The 23,573-nt window shown below is 41.6% G+C and overlaps 2 protein-coding genes across 9 annotated transcripts; one reads left to right on the forward strand and one right to left on the reverse strand.

Annotated features, from left to right (window-relative positions):
• The first annotated feature begins 1,223 nt into the window (after positions 1 to 1,223).
• Positions 1,224 to 12,031, forward strand: LOC105900157 (peroxisome proliferator-activated receptor gamma-like). 4 transcript variants are annotated; one of them, XM_012827412.3, is made up of 7 exons: positions 1,224 to 1,654; positions 4,215 to 4,562; positions 5,067 to 5,236; positions 7,546 to 7,684; positions 8,739 to 8,938; positions 9,404 to 9,878; positions 10,333 to 12,031. In XM_012827412.3, exons 2-7 carry the CDS (start codon positions 4,334 to 4,336, stop codon positions 10,578 to 10,580), a joined length of 1,461 nt encoding a protein of 486 aa, XP_012682866.2. In that variant the 5' UTR covers positions 1,224 to 1,654; positions 4,215 to 4,333; the 3' UTR covers positions 10,581 to 12,031. The 4 variants fall into 4 exon arrangements, with proteins under 4 accessions (XP_012682866.2, XP_012682864.2, XP_012682865.2 ...); XM_012827410.3 differs by having other exon boundaries at positions 4,234 to 4,562; XM_012827411.3 differs by having other exon boundaries at positions 4,238 to 4,562.
• A 351-nt stretch (positions 12,032 to 12,382) lies between these two features.
• raf1a (Raf-1 proto-oncogene, serine/threonine kinase a) lies at positions 12,383 to 23,540 on the reverse strand. 5 transcript variants are annotated; one of them, XM_031566908.2, is made up of 19 exons: positions 23,234 to 23,540; positions 22,995 to 23,083; positions 21,685 to 21,909; positions 21,456 to 21,568; positions 20,931 to 21,033; positions 20,652 to 20,809; positions 20,214 to 20,306; positions 18,684 to 18,837; positions 18,041 to 18,100; positions 17,880 to 17,904; positions 17,644 to 17,753; positions 17,393 to 17,510; positions 17,036 to 17,120; positions 16,679 to 16,855; positions 15,623 to 15,669; positions 15,376 to 15,494; positions 14,877 to 15,008; positions 13,988 to 14,122; positions 12,383 to 13,242 (listed from the first exon to the last, which is right to left on the reverse strand). In XM_031566908.2, the coding sequence occupies exons 3-19, from the start codon at positions 21,883 to 21,885 to the stop codon at positions 13,102 to 13,104; spliced, it is 1,971 nt and encodes a 656-aa protein (XP_031422768.1). In that variant the 5' UTR covers positions 21,886 to 21,909; positions 22,995 to 23,083; positions 23,234 to 23,540; the 3' UTR covers positions 12,383 to 13,101. The 5 variants fall into 5 exon arrangements, with proteins under 5 accessions (XP_031422768.1, XP_031422767.1, XP_012682863.1 ...); XM_031566907.2 differs by lacking the exon at positions 22,995 to 23,083; XM_012827409.3 differs by lacking the exon at positions 23,234 to 23,540 and having other exon boundaries at positions 22,995 to 23,227.
• Between the last annotated feature and the right edge of the window lie 33 nt (positions 23,541 to 23,573).

A 23,573-nucleotide genomic window follows, 5' to 3' on the forward strand; every position in this document is an offset into this window, starting at 1 on the left:
CTCCTTTTACAGCTGTAGGCAGACCAGAGATTCTCCCATCCCAGTGCAGTGTACTCATGAGTATCACATTCTTGCGTTTCTTTGGCACATAGGATACCAGGGATGTGTCAACCGTGTACACAAACTTGGAAGAGTTGACAGGCCTGTTCTTTGTAGGCAGCAGTTGGGTTGGGAGCTCAGACCTGTTTTTTCTTATCGTTCCCACCATGGTCAGCTCCTGTCCCAGCTTGTACGATGTAAAATAAATTGTAGCATGTGATGTTGTGTCCACTGAGTCCCTGAGCCATGTCCAGGACAACTCTCATTCCTTGATTTTTCTCAGGGCGTCCTCATCAGGTTACCCTATGTAGCCTTGTAAGTTCCAAGCATATGAGGAAGTCGCATCACAGGCAGCCCAGATCTTTATACCATATTTTGCAAGTTTAGATGGTATATAATGTCTAAAGGGGCAGCGGCCCCTAAATGGCATCAGCGGCAGGGGCAGAAACACAAAACTCTTACTCACACTTACTCACACACTCACTCAAACACACACACATACTTAGCCTACATACACACAAGGCCCACATACACACAAACACACATAAGCGTGCGCGCACACACACAAACACACACACTTACAGCAGGCCCACTCACATACACGTGCGCGCAAACAAACACATGCACACAACACACACACACACACACACACACACACACACACACACACACACACACACACACACACTTACAGCAGACCCAGACAGGAGGAGAACAGACTTTAGGTACACAGGACCTATAATTTCCACACTTTTATTTGCCCGGGTCCAGTGGACCCGAACACCCTGTATGTAATATAAATGTGTAGGGGGGGGTTACGGTGTGCGGCCAATGAAAATTTGGTCTGATATATGTTCTTCGCAGATAATGAGCCAAAGCCAATGAGTCTGAGTTTGAAAAAATAATTAATCATATTATTTTTGTTAGGATAAAAAATGAAAACGGGTCCCACAGACCCGAATCCCATACAAGGGTTAACGTAAATATTGTCAATGTTATTTTTTTGTATTGTATCAGTGCAGCGTAGGGAACAATGCTCTTTCTTTCAACCTATAAGAACAAATAAAATCAGGGAACAAATGAAACGTGAAGTCCTTTTTAAGTCAACATGGGACCTTTGATAAAGAGTTCATGGCGCCGAAGTTCCGAAGTTCATGTGCCGATGAACACCTGACAACCTTTATAGCCTTACTCGACAGATCACGGAAATTAGGCCTACACAGTCATCAGAAAGCGCCACGGGATGACCTTACTATCATTTATGTACATTAGATAGTCACAAAAGAAATAAACAAACACGACTCGATGTAGAATAGCCAGTGGAATATATTTGATATGTGGAAGACACCGTTAAGGTCGGTAGCCTACTCTTTTTTTTTTATTTCACCTTCGAATGTCGTTAAATAGCCTTGTTTCTGTATCTTGCTTGTGTTTACTATTCTCGATAAAACTCGGAATGGATTTCAAAAATCAAAATTAAAGGAACAATCGACAGACTCAAGGACAACTAGCACAATCAAGGTCTCTTGTTAAGTTATTTATGGGACTGAACGTAACACCCTGACAATCAAGATCGCCACTCAAGTTTCGAAAGAAATAGCAACATCTCCTTCAGGTAACAGGAATCACTGTTAAACCCCGTGGATTTTTATATTACATATGTTATTACACGTGACGGTTGCTTTACGTGCAGAAAATGAAAGTATGAGACATTTACCGTGACTTAATTGTAAGCCTGCAGTGGGGATGTATCTGCGACTTGTTATGATCTCCTTTCGTTATACCTGGGGTGAATTGAGTGCCACTTTAAAGTACATGTCCATGTCCATGTCATGTGTTGCGATCCAATGAAATGTTGTTCTTGTTACATCACTCCTATTAATACCTGCTCTTAAATAGTCAGTGAGGTTTGTCACCACTACATCTACATCACAGTCTATACGGCTTATGGCTTTGCATTGGACTGTGTATGTTGCACTGTGACATGTGACGGGTATTTTCATTGCTGACGGCGACTTGAAATGTAATGTAGGATTTGCAAAAGGACAGTTTTATCCTAGAGGTGAACCAGATGAATATTAAAAACAAAAACGTCAACTTGCCTTTTCAAGACATGAGTGTACTGTCCTATACCCACTGTGATATAATATCATTATATCATCAATAATAAATCATTGAAGAGCAAGGTCTTGTATTATGCACTGTAATGTGCTTATATCTTGCTGTAAAAGGGCCTTGAAGTAATTACAATCCCTGTCAATAAGGAAGTGTAATGAATTTTCCATAAACCTGTAGGCGGTTTTACCGAAATTCATGTCCCTGTTTGTAGCACACATTATAATTGGAGTGGACAGCAGCTGTCTCATGTGATTCATAACTTAATCTAAACATTCATGGAGGACACAATACAACACGTTACCAAGACTTGTGACATGGACTGGACACAGTTAGCTCGAAAGCAGGGAAATCAAGGCTTTGAAATGCTGATCGTTGGGGGAAACATATTTCTGAGAACTTTCATGATTGTTTTCCCCTGTGTGCTGAAAGATTAAATAAATTGCTCTCTATGGTATTGAGTAATTATTTAAATATATGGTATTTCCAAATTATGTTATATTTCCAAAAAGATGTTAAAGCTTATAACTCGATTTATAAAATTATTTACCATTTCTACGTGACCACATACCATAGAAAAACTGATGCAAAGGAGCATCCATTATGTTACAAATACATAGTGTATTCCCATAATGTATTCCCATAGTGTATTCCCATAGTGTATTCCCATTGTGTTTTCCCCATAATGTATTCCCATAGTGTATTCCCATAGTGTATGATAGTGTTTTCCCATAGTGTAGTTATATTCTGCAGTTATTGTATTAGTCAATTACAATTAATTGACTTAATTGTTTCTTGGTGATGGGATGCTTTTAATTTATCTGCATATGAACTGCTTATTCTTTTCATATACAGTATGCAGTTCAAGCTGTTTAGCAGTGTATTGTTCATGCATGTGACGAGAGTGCCATTCTACAAGAAGAATAAAAGGTCTTCACTGCTCCTTTAAGAATCTTTTCAATAGAAAGAATGTTTTGCTGTAAAATAGGTTTTATGAGTTCTGCATCTGTGGAGCCAGACTCCCATCGAGTGTATGGAGGAGCAGATTAACTTACCTTATCTTATAGGTATCTAATGTGTCAGCATGGTAGTAAAACACGGGGCAATTCACTCATTTTCATCTCAAAAGACTTATGTAACACACATGTCAGGCTGTGTTTGAACAAGTGTTCAGTGTTCAATGCTCAGATCAGGGTTGGGAAGGAAACATCTGCTGCTTCATTTCTAAAAGGATATCTTACTGCTTACTAACACTAACTTATTCATTAGAAGCCTGGCTTTAGAACTGCATGGTTCTATGGTTTTGTACTCCTTTGGTTGAAGTTTAAACCCTGCAAGAGGTCTACCCTGATCTAGGTCATGAAATAGCATTGCACAAGGGCAGTGAGAGTACACAGCGTGCTGTGCGATCTAACTATAAACATTTAAACAAGGTCATAAAGTCAGGGATCGGAGACATAAATACCTTGGGTGATCCTAAACCTTTAAAAACCTTTAAAGCTCTACCCATTTGATTTGCCACACAATTTGAATATCGTAAATATGAATAAAAGAACCAATTTGAAATGCTATCACACTCACCCCAGCCAGCTGTATTGTGACAGGAAGTTATATTGAAGTTATACAGAGCTGCATTTGGTGCTGGTGGAGATGCAGCTGGGTTAGTTAGGTATGAACAGACATAAATTCATTCCATTTCACCATAATCTGCTGAGGAAACTGAGGTGGGGTTTCCCAAGCATGTAGTTGAATAACTACTGCCATGGTTACATTACAGAGAGAGTAACATCTTGAACACTCTCTCTCCACAGTTACCACAATGGTTGCTCAACAATGCTTTCAGGAAACGCAGTCCTAGGCAACAACAGGCTGGCTCAGTCAGGCTAAAAACAGTGCAAAAGAAATGGTCCAATGTATTCTACATTTAATATACATATCGTTTGTTTTGACAAGGGTTTAAAATGCTAGTGACTAATGACAAAAAAAACGTTTGTCAATAATTGTAATGATTATTAATGATATACTGTTTTTTAATCATTTTTCAAAATGATTATGCAAAGTTGTTTTTCCACTATGGAGACAGATTTTCCGCGAGCACTGAAGCGTTGAGGACGACACAGAATCATCTCCCCACGTTTGCGATCCTCTGCAGCCCGCATCCTCTCCTTAGTCTGTGGGCATGGTGGACGCTCAGATGCTCACCTGGCCTATGAGTTTCGGACGCAGCCCCATGGAGCGGGACGGGCAATCGGACATCTGCCACGTGTTTGACATGTCCACCTTTAACTACCCCAGCCCTCTCAGCGAAGAGAACAGCATCAGCCCTAAGCACTTGGAGGATTTCACCGCCACAGAGGAACACCACGAATGGACACCTGGAGAGGGGACGTTCACCATGCTGAGCGAGGGTAACCTTATTATTATTATCACCTCTGCCTTTGATTTGATTGGATGTTCACCACCGGCTCTGAGTCCAGCTCCACTCACTGCATCGTTTTGAAAGATCCTTAGAAGCGGGCAAGGGGATGAGAGTTTACTAGACTGAGAGTCTGTGAATATCATGATGTACAGACGTACCAAACGGTTGAGTCTAGGTCAGCATCGGCCTTGCAAGGTACTCTCTCTCTGTCTCTCTCCTTCTCTCTCTCTCTCTCTCTCTCTCTCTCTCTCTCTGTTTGGATCGGCCTTGCAAGGTTCACGAATGATTATTTAATGGTAGATGGCGTTGAGCTATTTTCAACCCAAAAAATTTAGATTTTATTTTGTCGATATTAACAACAGCATTGATGTTTAAACACAGTTCAGTCGTATCATTCAGTTTACGGCTTCAAAAATATTTGTTTAGGGTGCACTTACACGAGTTTCACATTCATGTTCACGTGCTTTTTGTTTGCTTGTTTTTGTAATTCTAGCCTCCATAAAGGTCGAACCCAGGTCCCCATCAGAACTCTCTGAACCAAACTACTCTTATTTCAAGCTGCACACGGATGTCTCTTCTGCGTTGGTGAACCTGGAGTGTAGGGTGTGTGGAGACAGGGCTTCGGGCTACCACTATGGGGTTCATGCATGTGAGGGCTGCAAGGTATGGTCACAAGTTATACTTCCTACTGTGGTCTTTGGCAAACTACTGTAAGCTCTGAGTAACCATTATACACCATGACATATGTTAAATCAGCTGTAATGTGATACCATTATACACCATGACATATGTTAAATCAGCTGTAATGTGATACCATTATACACCATGACATATGTTAAATCAGCTGTAATGTGATACCATTATACACCATGACATATGTTAAATCAGCTGTAATGTGATACCATTATACGCCATGACATATGTTATGTCAGCTGTAATGTGATACCATTATACACCATGACATATGTAAAGTCAGCTGTAATGTGATACCATTATACACCATGACATATGTTAAATCAGCTGTAATGTGATACCATTATACACCATGACATATGTTAAATCAGCTGTAATGTGATACCATTATACACCATGACATATGTTAAATCAGCTGTAATGTGATACCATTATACACCATGACATATGTTAAATCAGCTGTAATGTGATACCATTATACACCATGACATATGTTAAATCAGCTGTAATGTGATACCATTATACACCATGACATATGTTAAATCAGCTGTAATGTGATACCATTATACACCATGACATATGTTAAATCAGCTGTAATGTGATACCATTATACACCATGACATATGTTAAATCAGCTGTAATGTGATACCATTATACACCATGACATATGTTAAATCAGCTGTAATGTGATACCATTATACACCATGACATATGTTAAATCAGCTGTAATGTGATACCATTATACACCATGACATATGTTAAATCAGCTGTAATGTGATACCATTATACACCATGACATATGTTAAATCAGCTGTAATGTGATACCATTATACACCATGACATATGTTAAATCAGCTGTAATGTGATACCATTATACACCATGACATATGTTAAATCAGCTGTAATGTGATACCATTATACACCATGACATATGTTAAATCAGCTGTAATGTGATACCATTATACACCATGACATATGTAAAGTCAGCTGTAATGTGATACCATTATACACCATGACATATGTTAAATCAGCTGTAATGTGATACCATTATACACCATGACATATGTTAAATCAGCTGTAATGTGATACCATTATACACCATGACATATGTTAAATCAGCTGTAATGTGATACCATTATACACCATGACATATGTTAAATCAGCTGTAATGTGATACCATTATACACCATGACATATGTTAAATCAGCTGTAATGTGATACCATTATACACCATGACATATGTTAAATCAGCTGTAATGTGATACCATTATACACCATGACATATGTTAAATCAGCTGTAATGTGATACCATTATACACCATGACATATGTTAAATCAGCTGTAATGTGATACCATTATACACCATGACATATGTTAAATCAGCTGTAATGTGATACCATTATACACCATGACATATGTTAAATCAGCTGTAATGTGATACCATTATACACCATGACATATGTTAAATCAGCTGTAATGTGATACCATTATACACCATGACATATGTTAAATCAGCTGTAATGTGATACCATTATACACCATGACATATGTTAAATCAGCTGTAATGTGATACCATTATACACCATGACATATGTTAAATCAGCTGTAATGTGATACCATTATACACCATGACATATGTTAAATCAGCTGTAATGTGATACCATTATACACCATGACATATGTTAAATCAGCTGTAATGTGATACCATTATACACCATGACATATGTTAAATCAGCTGTAATGTGATACCATTATACACCATGACATATGTTAAATCAGCTGTAATGTGATACCATTATACACCATGACATATGTTAAATCAGCTGTAATGTGATACCATTATACACCATGACATATGTTAAATCAGCTGTAATGTGATACCATTATACACCATGACATATGTTAAATCAGCTGTAATGTGATACCATTATACACCATGACATATGTTAAATCAGCTGTAATGTGATACCATTATACACCATGACATATGTTAAATCAGCTGTAATGTGATACCATTATACACCATGACATATGTTAAATCAGCTGTAATGTGATACCATTATACACCATGACATATGTTAAATCAGCTGTAATGTGATACCATTATACACCATGACATATGTTAAATCAGCTGTAATGTGATACTGGCTGATTGAGATGGTACTCAGTACACAGTATTACACTGTTTTTGGTTCATAATGTCAGTTGCTATCCTCTTATTAACAGATAATATTTATATCCTTATATTAGGCTTAAACACAGAGTGTTTTTTTTCACAGGGTTTCTTCAGAAGGACAGTTCGACTGAACTTGATATATGACTACTGTGCCTTGCAGTGTCGCATTCACAAGAAGAGTCGAAACAAGTGTCAATATTGCCGTTTTCAGAAGTGTCTTTTGGTGGGCATGTCCCACAACGGTAAGGACCAACCTTTGATACACCAGCGTAGTACAAGTGTTTGTATTATTATTATTATTATTATTATTATTATTATATTAGTACTGTATTAGTATTTGTTCAGTCTTGATTTGAAGCCTATTCATTATGCCTTGCGTCAGGGGTGCCAACAGGATTCTGGTTTATGGTAAGCTCACTCAAGAAAGTTGTGCTACCATAGAGTGTGCTACATACAACCTAAGCGTCAGAAGCTCATTTTCTATAAATGTGGAGAAACCATCTATCTATTGACAGAAGTGAATGAGAACGTCTGGAGGATGGGGCAGATTGCACTGTGGGACAAGTCCGATTAGAAAATAAATCTTATAATATAACTAAGCCAACTTTATGCTAGTATAAAGGACTGCTCCAGCCAAAACATTTGAGATCAGTCAGCATCTATCTATCTATCTATCTATCGACGTAGGCTAAACGTAGGCTTTATTTCAGCCCGTTACTACCCAGGCACAACCTGTACGTGGGAGACAGCATGCATGTCAGCCTACTGAGCCACAGTGCTGATAGCAATTTTGTGTTTATTTGTAAATACCAGAATAGACAACTGTTCATCATACATACGTAAAGGCCTATACAAGAACTGAATCTGTGCATCAGTGATGGGAATTACGGCTCTTTGAAAGGAGCCGAGTCTTATGGTTCCATTCCTTTCCCAGAGCAGTTCAAATGCAATGAGGTCATTGTTCTGTTTTTTTTTTTTTTTTTTTAAGGGGTGGAGGTTACTGTGTTTATAATCACTAGGATCCTGATATGATAGGGTTTGGATTTTTGGAGAAAAAAAATTGGATCATATTTGGATCAGACATCCCACCATCTTTTAGCGATTATCTTCACCTGGCCTCAGCACAATTGTTGTGTACAGGTGGGAGTGCTTGAGTTATGATAAATGTTCCAACTAAAATCAGACAACACACATTTATGTTCTACTCTGTCTGTCCCTGGCGTTCTCATCTTCAGAGCTTCAGTTTTTCTTCCTTTATCCGCAGTCGCCTATTACTTGCCTGTGTTTTCTTGTCAGCTATTCGCTTCGGTCGAATGCCCCGGACTGACAGGGAGAAACTTTTGGGCGAAATTTCCAAGGAAATTGAACAGCTAGACAGACAAGCAGCTGATAGGAGGGCGCTTGCCAAGCAACTGTATGAATCCTATGTCAAACACTTCCCCTTGCCCAAGAGCAAGGCAAAGGCAATCCTGTCAGGAAAGACCAACAACCATGCGGTAAAAAAAACCTTCATTACTTTTAGTTTGGGATTTTTAAGTTGCTGAAACCTTTATTTTTTAAACGAATCATGGGTATTTATGAATAACTGTGTGTGATCATACCATGAGGCTGCTATTTAGCTAGTGTGCTTTAATAAATATTGACATATATTATCGTTTGGTGATTATCCTCAACTGGCCACGGCCCAATTGTTCTTAAACCCACCAACCAGGATATTGACCTCTGCTTATATATATTTGAATCTATGGCTTCATCAAGAATACAAGAACACAATATCCCTTTTTTTCTATCATACTATAATAACCTCTATAAATATATAAAGGACTCACTCCTCGTGTTTCAAACGCTCAAGAGAGGCCTGTAGATACAGAAGAAGGAAATAGGTTTTCACTGCAGGCAAACACACAAAATGGCCGACAGCTAAAATAACAGAGAGATTCACCTGTTTTTGTTTCTTTCAGCCTTTTGTCATCCACGACATGAAATCTCTTATGGCTGGGCAGCAGTTTCTGAACTGCAAAGAGGTGCCCCTGCTGAAGCCTGAACTGGACGTGGCTCTGGAGGCCCTCGAGGGTGGAGTGGAGCTGTCGTTCTTCCGTCAGGTGCAGGTCCGCTCCGCCGAGAGCATCCGGGAGATCACCGAGTTCGCCAAGAGCATCCCGGGATTCGTGGACCTGGACCTGAATGACCAGATCACGCTGCTGAAGTACGGCGCCATGGAGGTGATGATCATCCTGTGGGCCCCGCTCATGAACAAAGACGGCACGCTGATCGCCTACGGACAGATCTTCATGACGCGGGAGTTCCTACGCAGTCTGCGGGAGCCGTTCTGTGGCATTCTGGAGCCCAAGTTCGACTTTGCCACCAAGTTTAACGTGCTGGATCTGGATGACAGCGACCTAGCTCTCTTCATCGCAGTCATCATTCTCTGTGGAGGTGACTATAGAGATCCAATAAACTACAATTACATTTACTGTATTCACTGAGGACTTACCCAGAACTATTACAATTATTTGGTACACAGTAAATTAATAAATATAAATTCGTTTTTTTTTGTCTGGACCCCATAGAACAACTCACAGTGATGTATAATCAACTCCTTTTTTGTCATAGGTTATGCTACTGTTTGCATATAGACATACCTATATACATTTCCTGTATGAAGTGCATACATATAAAGATCCGTTTCTGTATGCACAACTGTATGCACAACACGCACAAAATAAAAACAAATATTAGTGGTATCATATAACATGCTTTTACCCACAAATCACTTCAGTGCACAGCTAAATTGACCAGCATCTGTACCACTCTGTTCAGTCAAGCTACTGTTTAACTATCTACTTGACCTTTGTTGTGACCTTGCGGTTGCTTGGTTACCCCACTGCAGACCGGCCAGGCCTGGTGAACGTGAAGCCCGTGGAGGAGCTCCAGGAGACGGTGCTGCAGGCGCTGGAGACCCACCTGAAGACGGTGCATCCGGAGCAGCCCCAGCTCTTCGCCAAAGTGCTGCAGAAGATGGCCGACCTGCGGCCGCTGGTGGCTGACCACGTCCGCCAAATCCACCTTCTGAAGAAAACGGAGCTGGACATGTGTCTGCACCCTCTGTTAGGGGAAATCATGAGAGACCTGTACTAGTTTACTAGACGACTTCTAGGCACCATCTCTGAATTACATTCTACATAAATCGTTATTTATCTCTTAATACTCTACGAATGTAATATCTTAAAGTTTGGAGAATGTTTCAACTTAAAAGATATAGTTTGCCAATGTAGAAATTATATTTGATGTTCAGAGAATAATACTGTGATTCTTCACTTGAGGGGTTCTGATCGTGGAGGTCGGCAGGTCAAACTACTGTATTTGTAATGGGTATGAAGACCACTAGAGGGTGCACTATTCTTTATGATGTATTGATTGAAAGTGCACTCAGCCTTACATTAGTATACTATATGCATCTCAAATTGCCATGCTTCTGACATACATGACTAAATGATCAATGAATTTCACATGAACCATGCTCTAACATCTCAGAGAAGCTTCACTGAAACTTCATGTTGGTGGCCATCATGACTTTATGTAACGAGGCCCTTAATCCAGAGTGGATATTTAAAAAACCATTCAGCGACGTCTCGAGTGTACACTGGAGGAGGTATTTTGAGTGTGTGCCCTGCAGCAGTAACTGTTTGGCTGGCCTGATTCGAGGTGAGGAACAATATTCTGCCTCACTACTGATTTCGTAATGACATGGTGCATGTGTTATTTTGGTCAGGGTGTGTAGAAAGGCCACACCATCAGGCAGGGCAGAGAGCAGAAATAGACACGAAGACCACAAATAGAGAATTATACGCAGAGGGAAACTGCCCGGTCAGCAGACTCCCATTACCTAACTTTTTTTGTCCATTCTGTTTTTTTTTTGTTTTTTTGCAGTGCTCTCATTTACCAAGTTGACCGTAATGACAACATAAGGGAGGCCTTTCCCAAACCGTTCATAAAACAGCATTGCTGTTCAGGCCTTTATGTGGCACAAATGTCCCATTTCACAGAATCAGCCGAGGCCTTCTGTCGCCTCTACGCTGACTTCTTCACAGTCCAGGCTAATAACACACATCTAATGCTGAGACCAAACCCCTTGGAGGCCCAGTGAAGCAAACAGCAATGACTCATACAGGATGCTTATGGGGCAAGAGTCCCAGGCTGACATCTCCTACCCACTGTGGTTGCAGTCAGCGCACAAAAAAAAGTAACAGCGGTCACAGAAACACAGCTTATCCGAGTGCAGTGTCAGGACAGACGCAGATCACTTGCAAAGCTCCGTGCCACAGCCCCACTGATAGACGCTGTGGAACATGTCTGCTTGCAGATGACCGTGGTTTTTCGCCACTCTGGTACTCTAGTGCAAACATAGCTCACATAAGCCAGTTTAAGCACATCACAGTGATCTCCACACACCAACGAGCAACGGAGAAAAAGAAAACAAATCAGTAGCATTATTTGACATCAAAGAGACTACAATGTGTCCACAATAAAGGGCCAATGTGTTTTTGACCGTGAAAGATTAAAATAAAATAAAAAAGTGGTCAAGAAGACAATGCAGTTCGGGTGAGATAATGTGTTTCCCAACATAACTGTGCCTTCAATGCATCTAGAATCTTTCTTTTGGGTATTTTAATGCATTTATTTACATTTCAAGGTCGAAGAAGCCCTGGAACAGAGAAACAAGAAGCACAACTGATAACTGTGGGAAAACGGCATCATTGTCATGCTTTGAGAGTTGGATCATTGGAGCAAAGCAAAAGATTACATACTGCACCTTTAACCAAACTGTGGACGTAACCCAGTGGGTGTGGCAGACATTACTCAATGCTCAAATACGCCCCTCCCCCTCCCCCAGTACATTCAGTTTCAATGTTACATAACCTCACCACGCAACAGTGGAATAAAGTGCTCGAGTTTTATTTCCAAGAAAAACCCTGGAACTAATTTCAGCACAAACTGCTGATTGCATTGTGAGAATCTACTAAGCCAAAAAAAGAAACCAATGAAGATAAACAAGAAAGCTGTGTTTAACTGTGATATTTACTGATAATTAAGATTAACTTACTTTTTTATTAAAATAAAAACATGATCAATCAACAAAAATCACCATGTTTTAAAAAAAAAAAAAACACCTTCAAGATCACAGGACTGCTAATTGGATTTCAAAAAAATTAACTGTTGCTGACCATCGTTTTTACATTAACACCATTACATGGCCAAAAATAACTACATTATGATAATCACCGTGCCCACTGGATGGATGGCAGAGACCAAAAAAAAAAAATGCTAATGTGTTAGCGTGCACGGCCATTTGAATTTAAACAGGGCGGCAGAAAAACTCAGCACCTTAACAATGAAAGGGAAACAATGCTTCATTCAGCCTTCTCGGAGGAAACGTCTGCTCCTCCACTCTGACACAACTTCTCCCCATCAGATACGAAGGGCAGACCAACCGATGCCCTTTACTGCCATAAAAGGCCAAGAGCAACTCTCTCGTCTCTCTCTAGTGTTCCCTTCATACATCCAGGCATCCTCTCTTTAAGCGCGCATCATTGTGAACAGCATTTCAGTGGACACAGTCTTCAACGCGGCGTAAGAGCCAGACGGACGTCCTCGAGTGTTAGAAAACAGGCAGCCTCATGGAGGTCAAAGTGCAGGAGTTGATGTCCTCGGTGTGTGAGGCCCGGTGCAGGGAGGGCTCCGAGGTGCTCCGGTTGATTTTGGGAAGAGAGTGCTGTAGCAACTCGATGGACGACAAAATCTGCCACGAGCCAAAAGAGAAGCGAGAGATGGCGACAGGTTAGAGCCGAGATGGCGACAGGTCAGAGCCCAGAACGGGCACAAATAGTGTGCAACACAAGACCTACGCACGCAATAATAAACATGCAACACAAACATACGCAATGTCATTTTATTTTAAAAAAAACAGTCCGTTAAAAACTACTTGGCCCCTGTAAGTGCCACTCAAATCTCACACCCATGAAGAATGTACATAGCCCTGACCCCTATACACCTTCTAGCAATTAGCCTCGAAATCCTAACCGCTAATCTTCCCCTGGCGGTTATAGGGGTAAGGTACTCACACACACACACAAACTGTTGACAGGTGGAAAAACAAACACAGACAGATATGTTCCCAGACACTTGCACACATTCACACATTTATTTTGACATTTGCTCAAATTCACTCATTCAGATTCCACAATTTTAAATTCTGTTTGAAAACTATTTAAAAAAATGATTAATACTGCTTCTGTCTTTACCTTAAGTTAAGCAAAAAATTTCAGTTTATGAAAATAAAATTGTCTGTCATAATGTGATCTATATCACCGTCTCCTCTGATACTGAAAGTATTGATCCCTCATAGTGGTAGAACATATGAAATATGACATCAGCAAGGAAGCACATCTAACGGATCCAAACTACCTTTACTGTGTCTGAGCACTGCAGCACCTGGACTGAATGAGGACGAATGAGTAATGAAGTTCCTAAGCAATGAAGCTCACCTGTGGGAAGAGGGGCCTCTCGTCCTTGGACTTCTTGATGCAGTCGGCCACCAGCCTCTTCATGGCTTTGGGGGAGCTCTTATACAGCTTGCTGAAGTCGGGAGACATGTATCCCCGGCCGACCATGAAGATAATCTGAGCAGAGAGAGAGAGAGAAATATTAAATATTTACAAATGTTCTTTTTCTGGTTCTGATGCTATTTGTGCAGCTATTCACTCCGCTAAAGCTCTATTGAAAGCTGTTCAGCTTTCAGGCTGGGGCTGAGATAAAAAAATAGAAATGTCATTGTGCCAAGGGCAAGGGCCAGGGCTGAGAGGGTGAGAAGCACTCAACATTGACCATCCATGACCATCCACGCACAGCAGGGCCAAAGCCCAGCGCAGGAAGGGAACATGGAACAAGCCCATAGGGATGTGAACAGCACACAAACGCCTGAGAGTCATCAGGAGAAGCAGTCCACTTCAGCCCAGTCCAGTCCCGTCCCGTCTCACGGTTGGGGTATATGGAGAAGATTAAATTACAGGCCTAAATTTAGGTTTGTGGCTTCAGGGCAATTGCTCTAGTGGGACTGGAGGCCCAGGGACCGGGGGCAAGGGAAAGATCCAGGTCCGGGACGGGACAATGTTCCCAGAATTAGCATCAGAGGCACTGACAGCCTGAGCTATACCATCATGTGGAGCACTAAATTAATTACAGTATATGTGGTGGTGACACCCAGACGACATGCTACCAATGCGAGTTCAGATCAGGGTTAAACACATGTTTTGAGTCAGTTTAACTCATCAGAAAGGTCACCGTCTCTTGTAACACATTTAAGCAATTCGATTTAAAACACAGAAGGTCATTGCAGGTTCATGTAGAGAGTTTTCCAACTTGTAAGTGCCTTACCTGATCTCTATTGGCTATCTGGGAGTACGGGAGCTCGCCAGTCATTAGCTCAAACAGGACGATCCCGTAGGCATACACATCTGACTGGAAGCTGTACGGATTATTGTCCTCCATTCGGATGACTTCAGGGGCCTAGACACAGTCACACAAACTCTATGTGACATGGAACCAGTGATACAAAGCACTGGTATGCATATAGTTTCACAGAGCCAGACATATAATTAAAATATGTGTGGAGCCAACCATGTAAACTTCAGCCTAAATGTGGGTGGGGAATGGTGAGCAGCTGAACATTCTAAAAACCAATCCAATCGTTTGTAAACAGTAAGCACGATTGGTGCTTTAACTGTGCAGCGGCTAGGTTTTAGGAAGAAAGCCAGTCAATATCAGTGAGAATTCTCCAGACTGTGTTGAAATCATTGACCAGCCCCGTGGCAACGTATGTATATAATCAGTTTTTTTGAGGGCGGGTTTTGTGACAAATGCATGCGTCACTCACCATCCATAATATTGACCCTGAAGGCTGCTCCACTTGGTACGATCCGCTCCACCGAGCTTTAACGGTGGCCAAGCCGAAGTCCCCAATCTTCACTGTCAAGCCCTCGTGCAAGAAGATGTCTGAAGAATTACTGTTATGGTCCAAACTGGCAAACTCATCAATTGCAATATTCTCAGGTTTTCTGCCAAACTCTCTCTGTTGTTGTAAATGATTGCGTATGTTTGTTATACTTTCTCAGAAAGGATACTGTTTGATTTCATGTCACGATGGATGATGTTCTTTGCATGTAAATAGCTAAAAAAAAGAACAGGAAAAATATTATTAAACAGTTCTGCCTGGTGTTAAGCAGAAAATACAACAATCCACTAGACCAGTGGTTCACAAACTTTTCATGGCAGCCCTCCTAGCTATCCCTTCTAACATGGCAGCACCCCTAGCTATCCCTTCTAACATGGCAGCACCCCTAGCTATCCCTTCTAACATGGCAGCACTCCTAGCTATCCCTTCTAACATGGCAGCACCCCTAGCTATCCCTTCTAACATGGCAGCACTCCTAGCTATCCCTTCTAACATGGCAGCACCCCTAGCTATCCCTTCTAACATGGCAGCACCCCTAGCTATCCCTTCTAACATGGCAGCACCCCTAGCTATCCCTTCTAACATGTAGGCTAAACGGTAGGCCGTGACCATATTACACAAGTACAAAGCAGGCTAGAAGCTCATCGCCAAACAAGTCAGTTACAGGCTACTGTGCTGTTTGTTTAACCCCCCCCCCTTGAGTGTGTGTGTGTGTGTGTGTGTGTGTGCGCGTGTGTGCGTGTGTATGTGAGTGTAAGTGCGATTGTTATGATGGATTAGGATATAGGGAAGTATACATGAATGCTTAAGTACAACGATAACAATGATATCGGAGCGGAATCAGCACAGCAGTTCTATGTCACTTCCCACTGTATGCAGCATACTACTATTGTGGTACTTAAAGCTTTAAGTAACGTAATCAGTGGAGGCATGTGGTCATACTACTATTTTGGTACTTAAAGCTTTAAGTAACGTAATCATACGGTCATATCTTCTAGGTTATGGTTCATGACATATCTTGTGCTCATCTGTTCTTTTAAATCATTTCGATTCTAAGATAGAACCACAGCCTGATGGTTTGAAATTATATTAATTAGCACATTAAACATTAGTGAGCAAAACTGAAAATGCAAATACAATGAAAGTTACAGAATGACAAACAAAATATGCAAGTTGCTGTTTTGAAAGCTCTGACAGGGGCAGGTAGTGGCCATTTTGTTCTTACTCCATGCCCTGGGCGGTTTGCCTGGCGATGTCAATGAGCTGAAACATCTGCAAGTTGGTCTCGAGCACGTGGAGATGCTTGTACAGGCTGCTCCCGTCGCACCACTGCGTCACAATGGCAAGGTTGTCTTCTGTCATGTAGCCCATGAACAACAGGATGTTGACATGTCTGGTCTTCCTGTAGCCAGATAAAGACACAGAAGAAAAAAAAATCAACACTGAAAGATGTGTATAAAAATACCAACAGCAGAATATACACTGTGATCTAATGGCCTGGGAAGAGGCCCTAATGGAACAGAGCAGTAGCCGTGTTATGCATCGTCATACATCAGCTCTCTGGGAGCAGAGAGAGCCTTACCTTAACACGGCAACTTCATTACGGAAAGCCTGGAACTGCTCTGGTGTAGGGTCCACCACCTTTAAAATCTTCACGGCAACGTCGCCTGTGGAAAAAACAAACAAAAACAACCTTAGACTAAAACCCCTTATAAACAGACTGCATACTACATGTGTGGAGTCTCTCACCAACACACACAGAGACAGTCACTCACTCACTCACTCACTCACTCACTCACTCACTCACTCACTCACTCACTCACTCACTCACTCACTCACTCACTCACTCACTCACTCACTCACTCACTCACTCACTCACTCACTCACTCACTCACTCACTCGTCTCTCTGTCTCTCCCACAGGGTGAGCAAACGCTTACCATGCCATTTCCCTTTGTACACAGTTCCAAAGGAGCCCGAGCCGATTCGCGACAGGAGCATGACCTCACTGGCTTCAATCTCCCAGTAGTAGTTGGAGTCCCGCTTGTCCCTCGGCCGCTGTGGGTACCAGCAAACATCAGGCCCCATTTTAAATCAACAACAACAACAACCACCATCCAAACTCCACAAACATCAGGCTGCCATCAGCAGGACAGTGCTGTATCCTCATACTATTTGAGAGTGAGCTTACGATCTTGTTTTTCTCCTGAGCACCAAAGGACCCTGCCCTCTCTTTCTGCGCTGGAGCTGGTGGATTGGACTGGGCCCATCCGGTTGGGCTCTGACTCGGAGAGCTTCCATCTTGGAAAAGGGTAAATCATTTTCAAAAGGTTTGAAAACAAAGACAAAGGAATAGGGCAACGTCTTCATAAAGTATTTTTAAGCTTTAATGATATTTTTGAGAATCAAAAATCTCATATGACCTACCTGAGCTGTGACCTAGCATTGCATCCTAGAAATAGAAGAAATTTGAAGGTTGCATGAAAATCAATCATTTTGTGCCCTCTTGCAGTACAGCAACTTAAAATGTGTGTCACTCTCTCAGACGCATGCAGAACTGAAATCTTGTGGAGGTGAACAATACCTACTCTTCTCCTCAGGCCAAACCGACGGCACCAGGTACTAGGAGAGGAATTCAGGCAATCTAGCTACTCGTCATCATGAAACAACAACCGGGTACAGATAAAGGAAGAAGGGAAATGTAGACAGGTGAAGGGGGAAAGAGGGAAAGGTACGCTAAAAATGGCAAAAGAATGAGAGATGGTTGAATAGTGGATCAAAAAAAGGATGTATAAAATAAATGATAGTCAAAAGGCTAAAGAAACATCTATTTCAAGGTTAAAAGTTCTGAAAGGTGAGGAAGACAAGGCATTGGAAAACATGTAAACCGTATTACTGACTAGGTTTACGCTACGGAAGGAAAGCAAGGAGATGGCCACATCTCTAGCATTACCAAGAGGTACTTCCCAGAAAGCTTTGTTGCACCACAACCATCATTAAATGCTTAAGATACAATCATTTCAAATAGTCTCTCTCTTAGTGACAACTGTTGGAGCACAACAACGCTTAGAGGAAATACAGCCTTGGTGTTGCAAATATCTTCATGTATGTGTGTGTGTGTGTGTGTGTGTGTGTGTGTGTGTGTGTGTGTTTCTAGTTTTGGATGTGTTCTTGGCAACTTTGGTAAAACACTCAAGAGACACAAAGGAGCCGTCCATCTTGTGCCATTACCTCAAACATGCTGCTGTCGATGGGCAGGATGGTGCTGACCATGTGAACGTTTGGGGTGGACGTGGACCTCTGGCGCTGGGACAGAGACGACCCAGAGGTCGAACACGGCGCAGGGTAGTTAAAGACATATGGGGTTGAGTGTCTGTGCAAGGAGCTGAAAGATTCACAGGGATTATTATTAATAATAATAATAATAATAATAATAATAATAATAACAACAACAACAACAACAATGGTGAGGAAGACCCTGCAGGTGCACAACACACACAGAACCTCAGCACAAGATCAGATAACGTTTATCTACAAAATGTGCTACCCAAGGCACATGTACAACATGTCAAGGACACATGTCAATGTACAGTGATACCTACTGAGGTATTTCTGCACAAAGCACCTGACCTTCACATCTTGCTGTGTGAACCTTTTCAGGCACTTTCACAAGTGAAAGCGTCAAAATCCTGACATCTTGAAAGTGTCTGTGAGATCGGTGAGATGCACCACAAACTCAAAAGCAAGTCTTAATAATCGGGTCACTCACAGACATCACAGAAACCCGGAGAGGATGAGCTGCTGCTTACACACGTTTGCTCTACTTCACTGCACATGGGGACGGCGCAGATGTAAAGTGCATTGTCAAGTGCAGTCGCACAGTGGGATGGAACCTGCTAGCGCTCGCGTAAGACACGGATGTGCACACAAGGTGCTGATTTCAGTCGCTAGCTTATCACTCTGGGGCATCTGAAAATGAGGTTTGCACGGCACACAGCTCTGCAAACAGTGCCGAGACCTGTTGTTACACGAACAAGCCCAAAAGACCTCCACACACAGCCTCTCACACACACACAGCCTCTCTCACACACACACACACACACACACACACACTTAGGATAATTCCTTGATTTCTGGCACAGAACTGGACTTCCAATGGCATAATAGTCATCCTTGTGCACTAAGGGAAATAATCCTTTCTGAAAACTATTTTGGCAAAAGTACTTTTGAATTGTTGAAGTGGAGACGGAACAAAACGTTCTTTTCATGCAAGGATTTGAACAGTACCATGGACTGGGTAGTCTTAGCGAAACTGAGGACGTAATCAAAAGAGGGATTGGTTTACCCCAGGAGCAGGGCTAATATGGTTTACAAGCCCTTAAAGCATGAGTGTGGGTTTCACTACCATAATGCATAATGTCATTTACTCAGTCATTTAATCATCTCGTAATCAACTGAGTTCGTGTCGCCTGTTCCAAAGCACAGCACTCTGCAATCAGTCTTTTTGAAAAGTGTATACAGCTTTTGTATTCAGAAAGCTTCAGTATTAAGGCACTTAAGTATATTAAAACACTTAAGCAATAAGGTCCCATTGACTTCAGGAGAGTAGCGAGTAACAAGACTGTCATTTTTTTTAGAGAGGAACCATGATACCCTCCCAGTCATTTTATAATAATTAGAGGGCTCCAAAGCTTTGTGGGGAAACAGGTCAGTTTAAAAACGGCCGTGCTGTAAGGCAAGGGTAAGAGAACACAAGCTTACCCGCTGGGGATTCTGGTGATGGACTCCCTCATTCGGCGAGACGACAGGGGAGGATAAGAAGCACCCCCACTCTCACCTGGAGTCGGGAACAACCTAACAAAACAACAGCATTCATGCTCAGTTTCAGCAGCCAGCCAACTTGGTACAACACACATCCAAGGTCATTCCATATCATACAACACATATCCAAGGTCACTCCACGGAAATGATGCCCCATTGAGAGATCCCTGAGCATATTCATAATATAATTATAAAAGATGTGAATTTGTTTATTTCAACCGACAGAGGTTTGTCCACTATCTTTGTCTAACGTCTACATTTGTTATCCAATGCACAGTTGGAAGTCCAGCTCTTATTGCTATGACGTAAAGTTGAAAAGTAAAAAGTCTTGGCAAACGTTTTTTTCCCTGTTAGAACAAGATGGAGGTGGAAACTAACAGCAGTTGCCTGATGTTGCTCCAGTCCACACACATCGTTGGCACTTTGGTGCTGCAGTGCTCATGGAACTTGTAGCCGCACGTTTGGCAGCGGAAGCCGTGTAGAAGGAACTTCTGGCATATGTCACAGAAGGCCAACTTCAAAAATGTTTTCCGAACCTGAAAAGTAAAAACGTAGGGGGGGGGGGGGGGATCAAAACAAGCGCCTCCACTTTTCCAGCACTGGGTAAATAAGAAGAGACTGTTCTGATGGAGGATGCTTGACATGGGAGAAACTCACAAAGTTGTGCGTCGTAAGAGGAACATGATCCAACACCTCCACCAGCAATTCCTCCCCAATGAGTGAGGTAGAGTCGGTGCCCCAATCCATGCGAGTCTTTATACTTCACCACACACACACACACACACACACACACACACACACACACACACACACACACACACACACACACACACACACACACACACACACACACACACACACACACACACACACACACACACACACACACACACACACACACACACACACACACACCTATGTTTACATGTCCTAGTATAGTAAGCAAATGTTAAAAAGGTCCTCAGATTATCTACTGCAATAGCAATGTCTGTCTATGACAATATTAAACCATATAAACAAAAACCAGGACAACTGTAGGTATTAAAGTACACACCAAAATATCAGCATGTCAGATCCCGGAAATGGGACATATTCCCTTACTGGATTAAAGTTTTAATCCACTAAATCAGTTCACTGCCAATTATTTACAGCACATTACTGAGCCGGGCTCAAAGTGTTTACCTCCTTTGACTGGGATGGAGCCTGAAGACAGCACAGCATTCTGGCTGAAGTCCCCGAACTTTCAGGGCCTTAATAAGGCAGTTATGCAAAGTCATGCCAGGCCTTACATTCACCTTCAAACACAAAAAACAATGCACCACATCAAACACACACTCTCTCTCTTTTCTTTCTGTGTAACAATCTAAGGCTTCAGTTCTGAGTGACAAGGGTAAGGCGGTCTTTGACTAACCACGGTGCGTTGCTGGTTAGGGAGGTAGACTCGGATAGTACTGCTCGTCTTAGAGTCAGTAATTTTGCTGTCGTCTGACGAACGACGCTGATATGGAAAGCCTTGGACCACAGTTGGAGAGGTACAAGGGCCCTCGAACACGGAGTCTTTCCCTCCGAGACCATTGCTAAGGGTCCTCCAAGCTCCTTGAAGGTGCTCCATTGATATACTACTATGCTTAACAGCCTGTAGTAGCAAAACAACACAGAGACAACACCAATAACATACATTATGAATTATATATAACAAGATTTTCATGTCATGTTATTTTTTCATCATATCATTCTAGATTTAAATGATGTATGCAAACTAAATGATGAGTATGCTATTAAATATATCTATTAAAATACAATAGGCTTACATATTATTATAACATCATTCGAACAAATAAAATAGTTCATAATCATAAAACAAGCAATAGTGGAGTCCACTGAAAATGTATGAAATAGACTGTGCTATGCCAATAAAGGCCTATCCATTTCCCATCTTTCGAAATGACCTTCTGTAATCGACTTCTGGATTCGACTTTCCCTGCAGTCTAACATTGTTTTGTAGACTTCGTGTCTGTGATATGAAAATGAAACATTCAAGAAAGAAACAGCTTTTACGTCTTATCCGAAGGAACTAGTATACCACTTAACTCTGTACAAAGTAGCAAAGCACTAGTCTACTACAAAACAAAGCTCCGGAACCAGCGCACTACAAACCACGAGTGCCTAAAAGTAAATGTTACAGAACAAAAACACCAGGTTCACCATGTCTATCGATCACCCGAATTACAAAGTAAAGATTTCAAAATCACAACAAAGGAACACAATTACTGAACTTCGCCGAATGATTAAGCGTCCCTTATGTTACGAGTTGTTCGCAACGACAATAGCATAACCTACTTCACATTACATCTGAATTTGGCAAGTTGCACTTGAAACATGAAAAACACTGCAAAAAACCATATGCTTTGATGTTGTTCCTTTGAAATTAATTTTAAGAGATACTACAACATACCTACTGATGCGTCCAATAGCTTATTTGATCGACTGTCTGCATTTTGAACAATGAAACACTGTTGCGGACTGTTGACAGTGTTCTAAGGCCCTTTTCCGTACGATCCAAACTCCTACATCACTCCAAACAATACAATCCAACTTTTGCTAAACCACAACCAGTAAAATACGTTCTTTCTACGACAACGTGTAACGAAAGAGTTAAAATGAATATGCATCGTCCAACAAAGGAACTTTAAGGGCATACCGCTGTCAATGAACACTTACCAAGCAAGGCTGAAAACTTTAGCTCCGCCATAACTTGAAGAAAAAGTGTAGACGCGATGACATCATCATATTGGCAAATTCGAATAGGCCTAGTTGCGGACAGGGAATAGCGGACTAATCACAGTCGATGAACTTTGACGATCACGATGACTTCAAAAACACAGCCTACATAACCTAGGTCTACTGTTTGGTTAATAGATAACATCAGCAAATAACATTAAAATGCCAAGAATACGAACCATTTTGGGTTAGGCTTGATAGCCTATCAGCCCTTCCTATATGAAGGTTTCCATTGATCACGTTGAGGAGGTGAAAAAAATCCCATACACCTTTGAGGAGTCACGTGCCAGGTTGATAGAATATAGCCTACCGCCCTGTCATGTTTTGAAACCTAAGGAAAATCCAGGTCCTCCTATATTTTCATCCCTGTGTTTGTTGATCCATGCGAGTGATGCACAGTCTTTAGAATGTGCAGCGAGTGAGGGCTGAGAGTTTTTCCAGCGGTCGTCTGACGCCATTGATTGAAATTGGAGCCCCAATCATTCCGCCTGAGAATTGCGTTGTGACCAATGACATAAG

The sequence above is a fragment of the Clupea harengus genome, chromosome 4 (genome assembly GCF_900700415.2).
Source record: "Clupea harengus chromosome 4, Ch_v2.0.2, whole genome shotgun sequence".
NCBI lineage: Eukaryota > Metazoa > Chordata > Actinopteri > Clupeiformes > Clupeidae > Clupea > Clupea harengus.

Bases quoted from the DNA above. Each gene is read 5' to 3' on its own strand.
- LOC105900157 (XM_012827412.3), top strand. From the start codon at position 4,334: ATGGTGGACGCTCAGATGCTCACCTGGCCTATGAGTTTCGGACGCAGC. The intron at 8,939-9,403 runs GTAAAAAAAACC...TGTTTCTTTCAG, and splicing joins GAAAGACCAACAACCATGCG to CCTTTTGTCATCCACGACAT. The intron at 9,879-10,332 runs GTGACTATAGAG...ACCCCACTGCAG, and splicing joins AGTCATCATTCTCTGTGGAG to ACCGGCCAGGCCTGGTGAAC.
- raf1a (XM_031566907.2), bottom strand. The intron at 15,670-16,678 runs GTAAGAACAAAA...TCTTTTTTTTAG, and splicing joins CAAACCGCCCAGGGCATGGA to CTATTTACATGCAAAGAACA. The intron at 15,009-15,375 runs GTGAGTGACGCA...GACTGTGTCTAG, and splicing joins CAGGGTCAATATTATGGATG to GCCCCTGAAGTCATCCGAAT.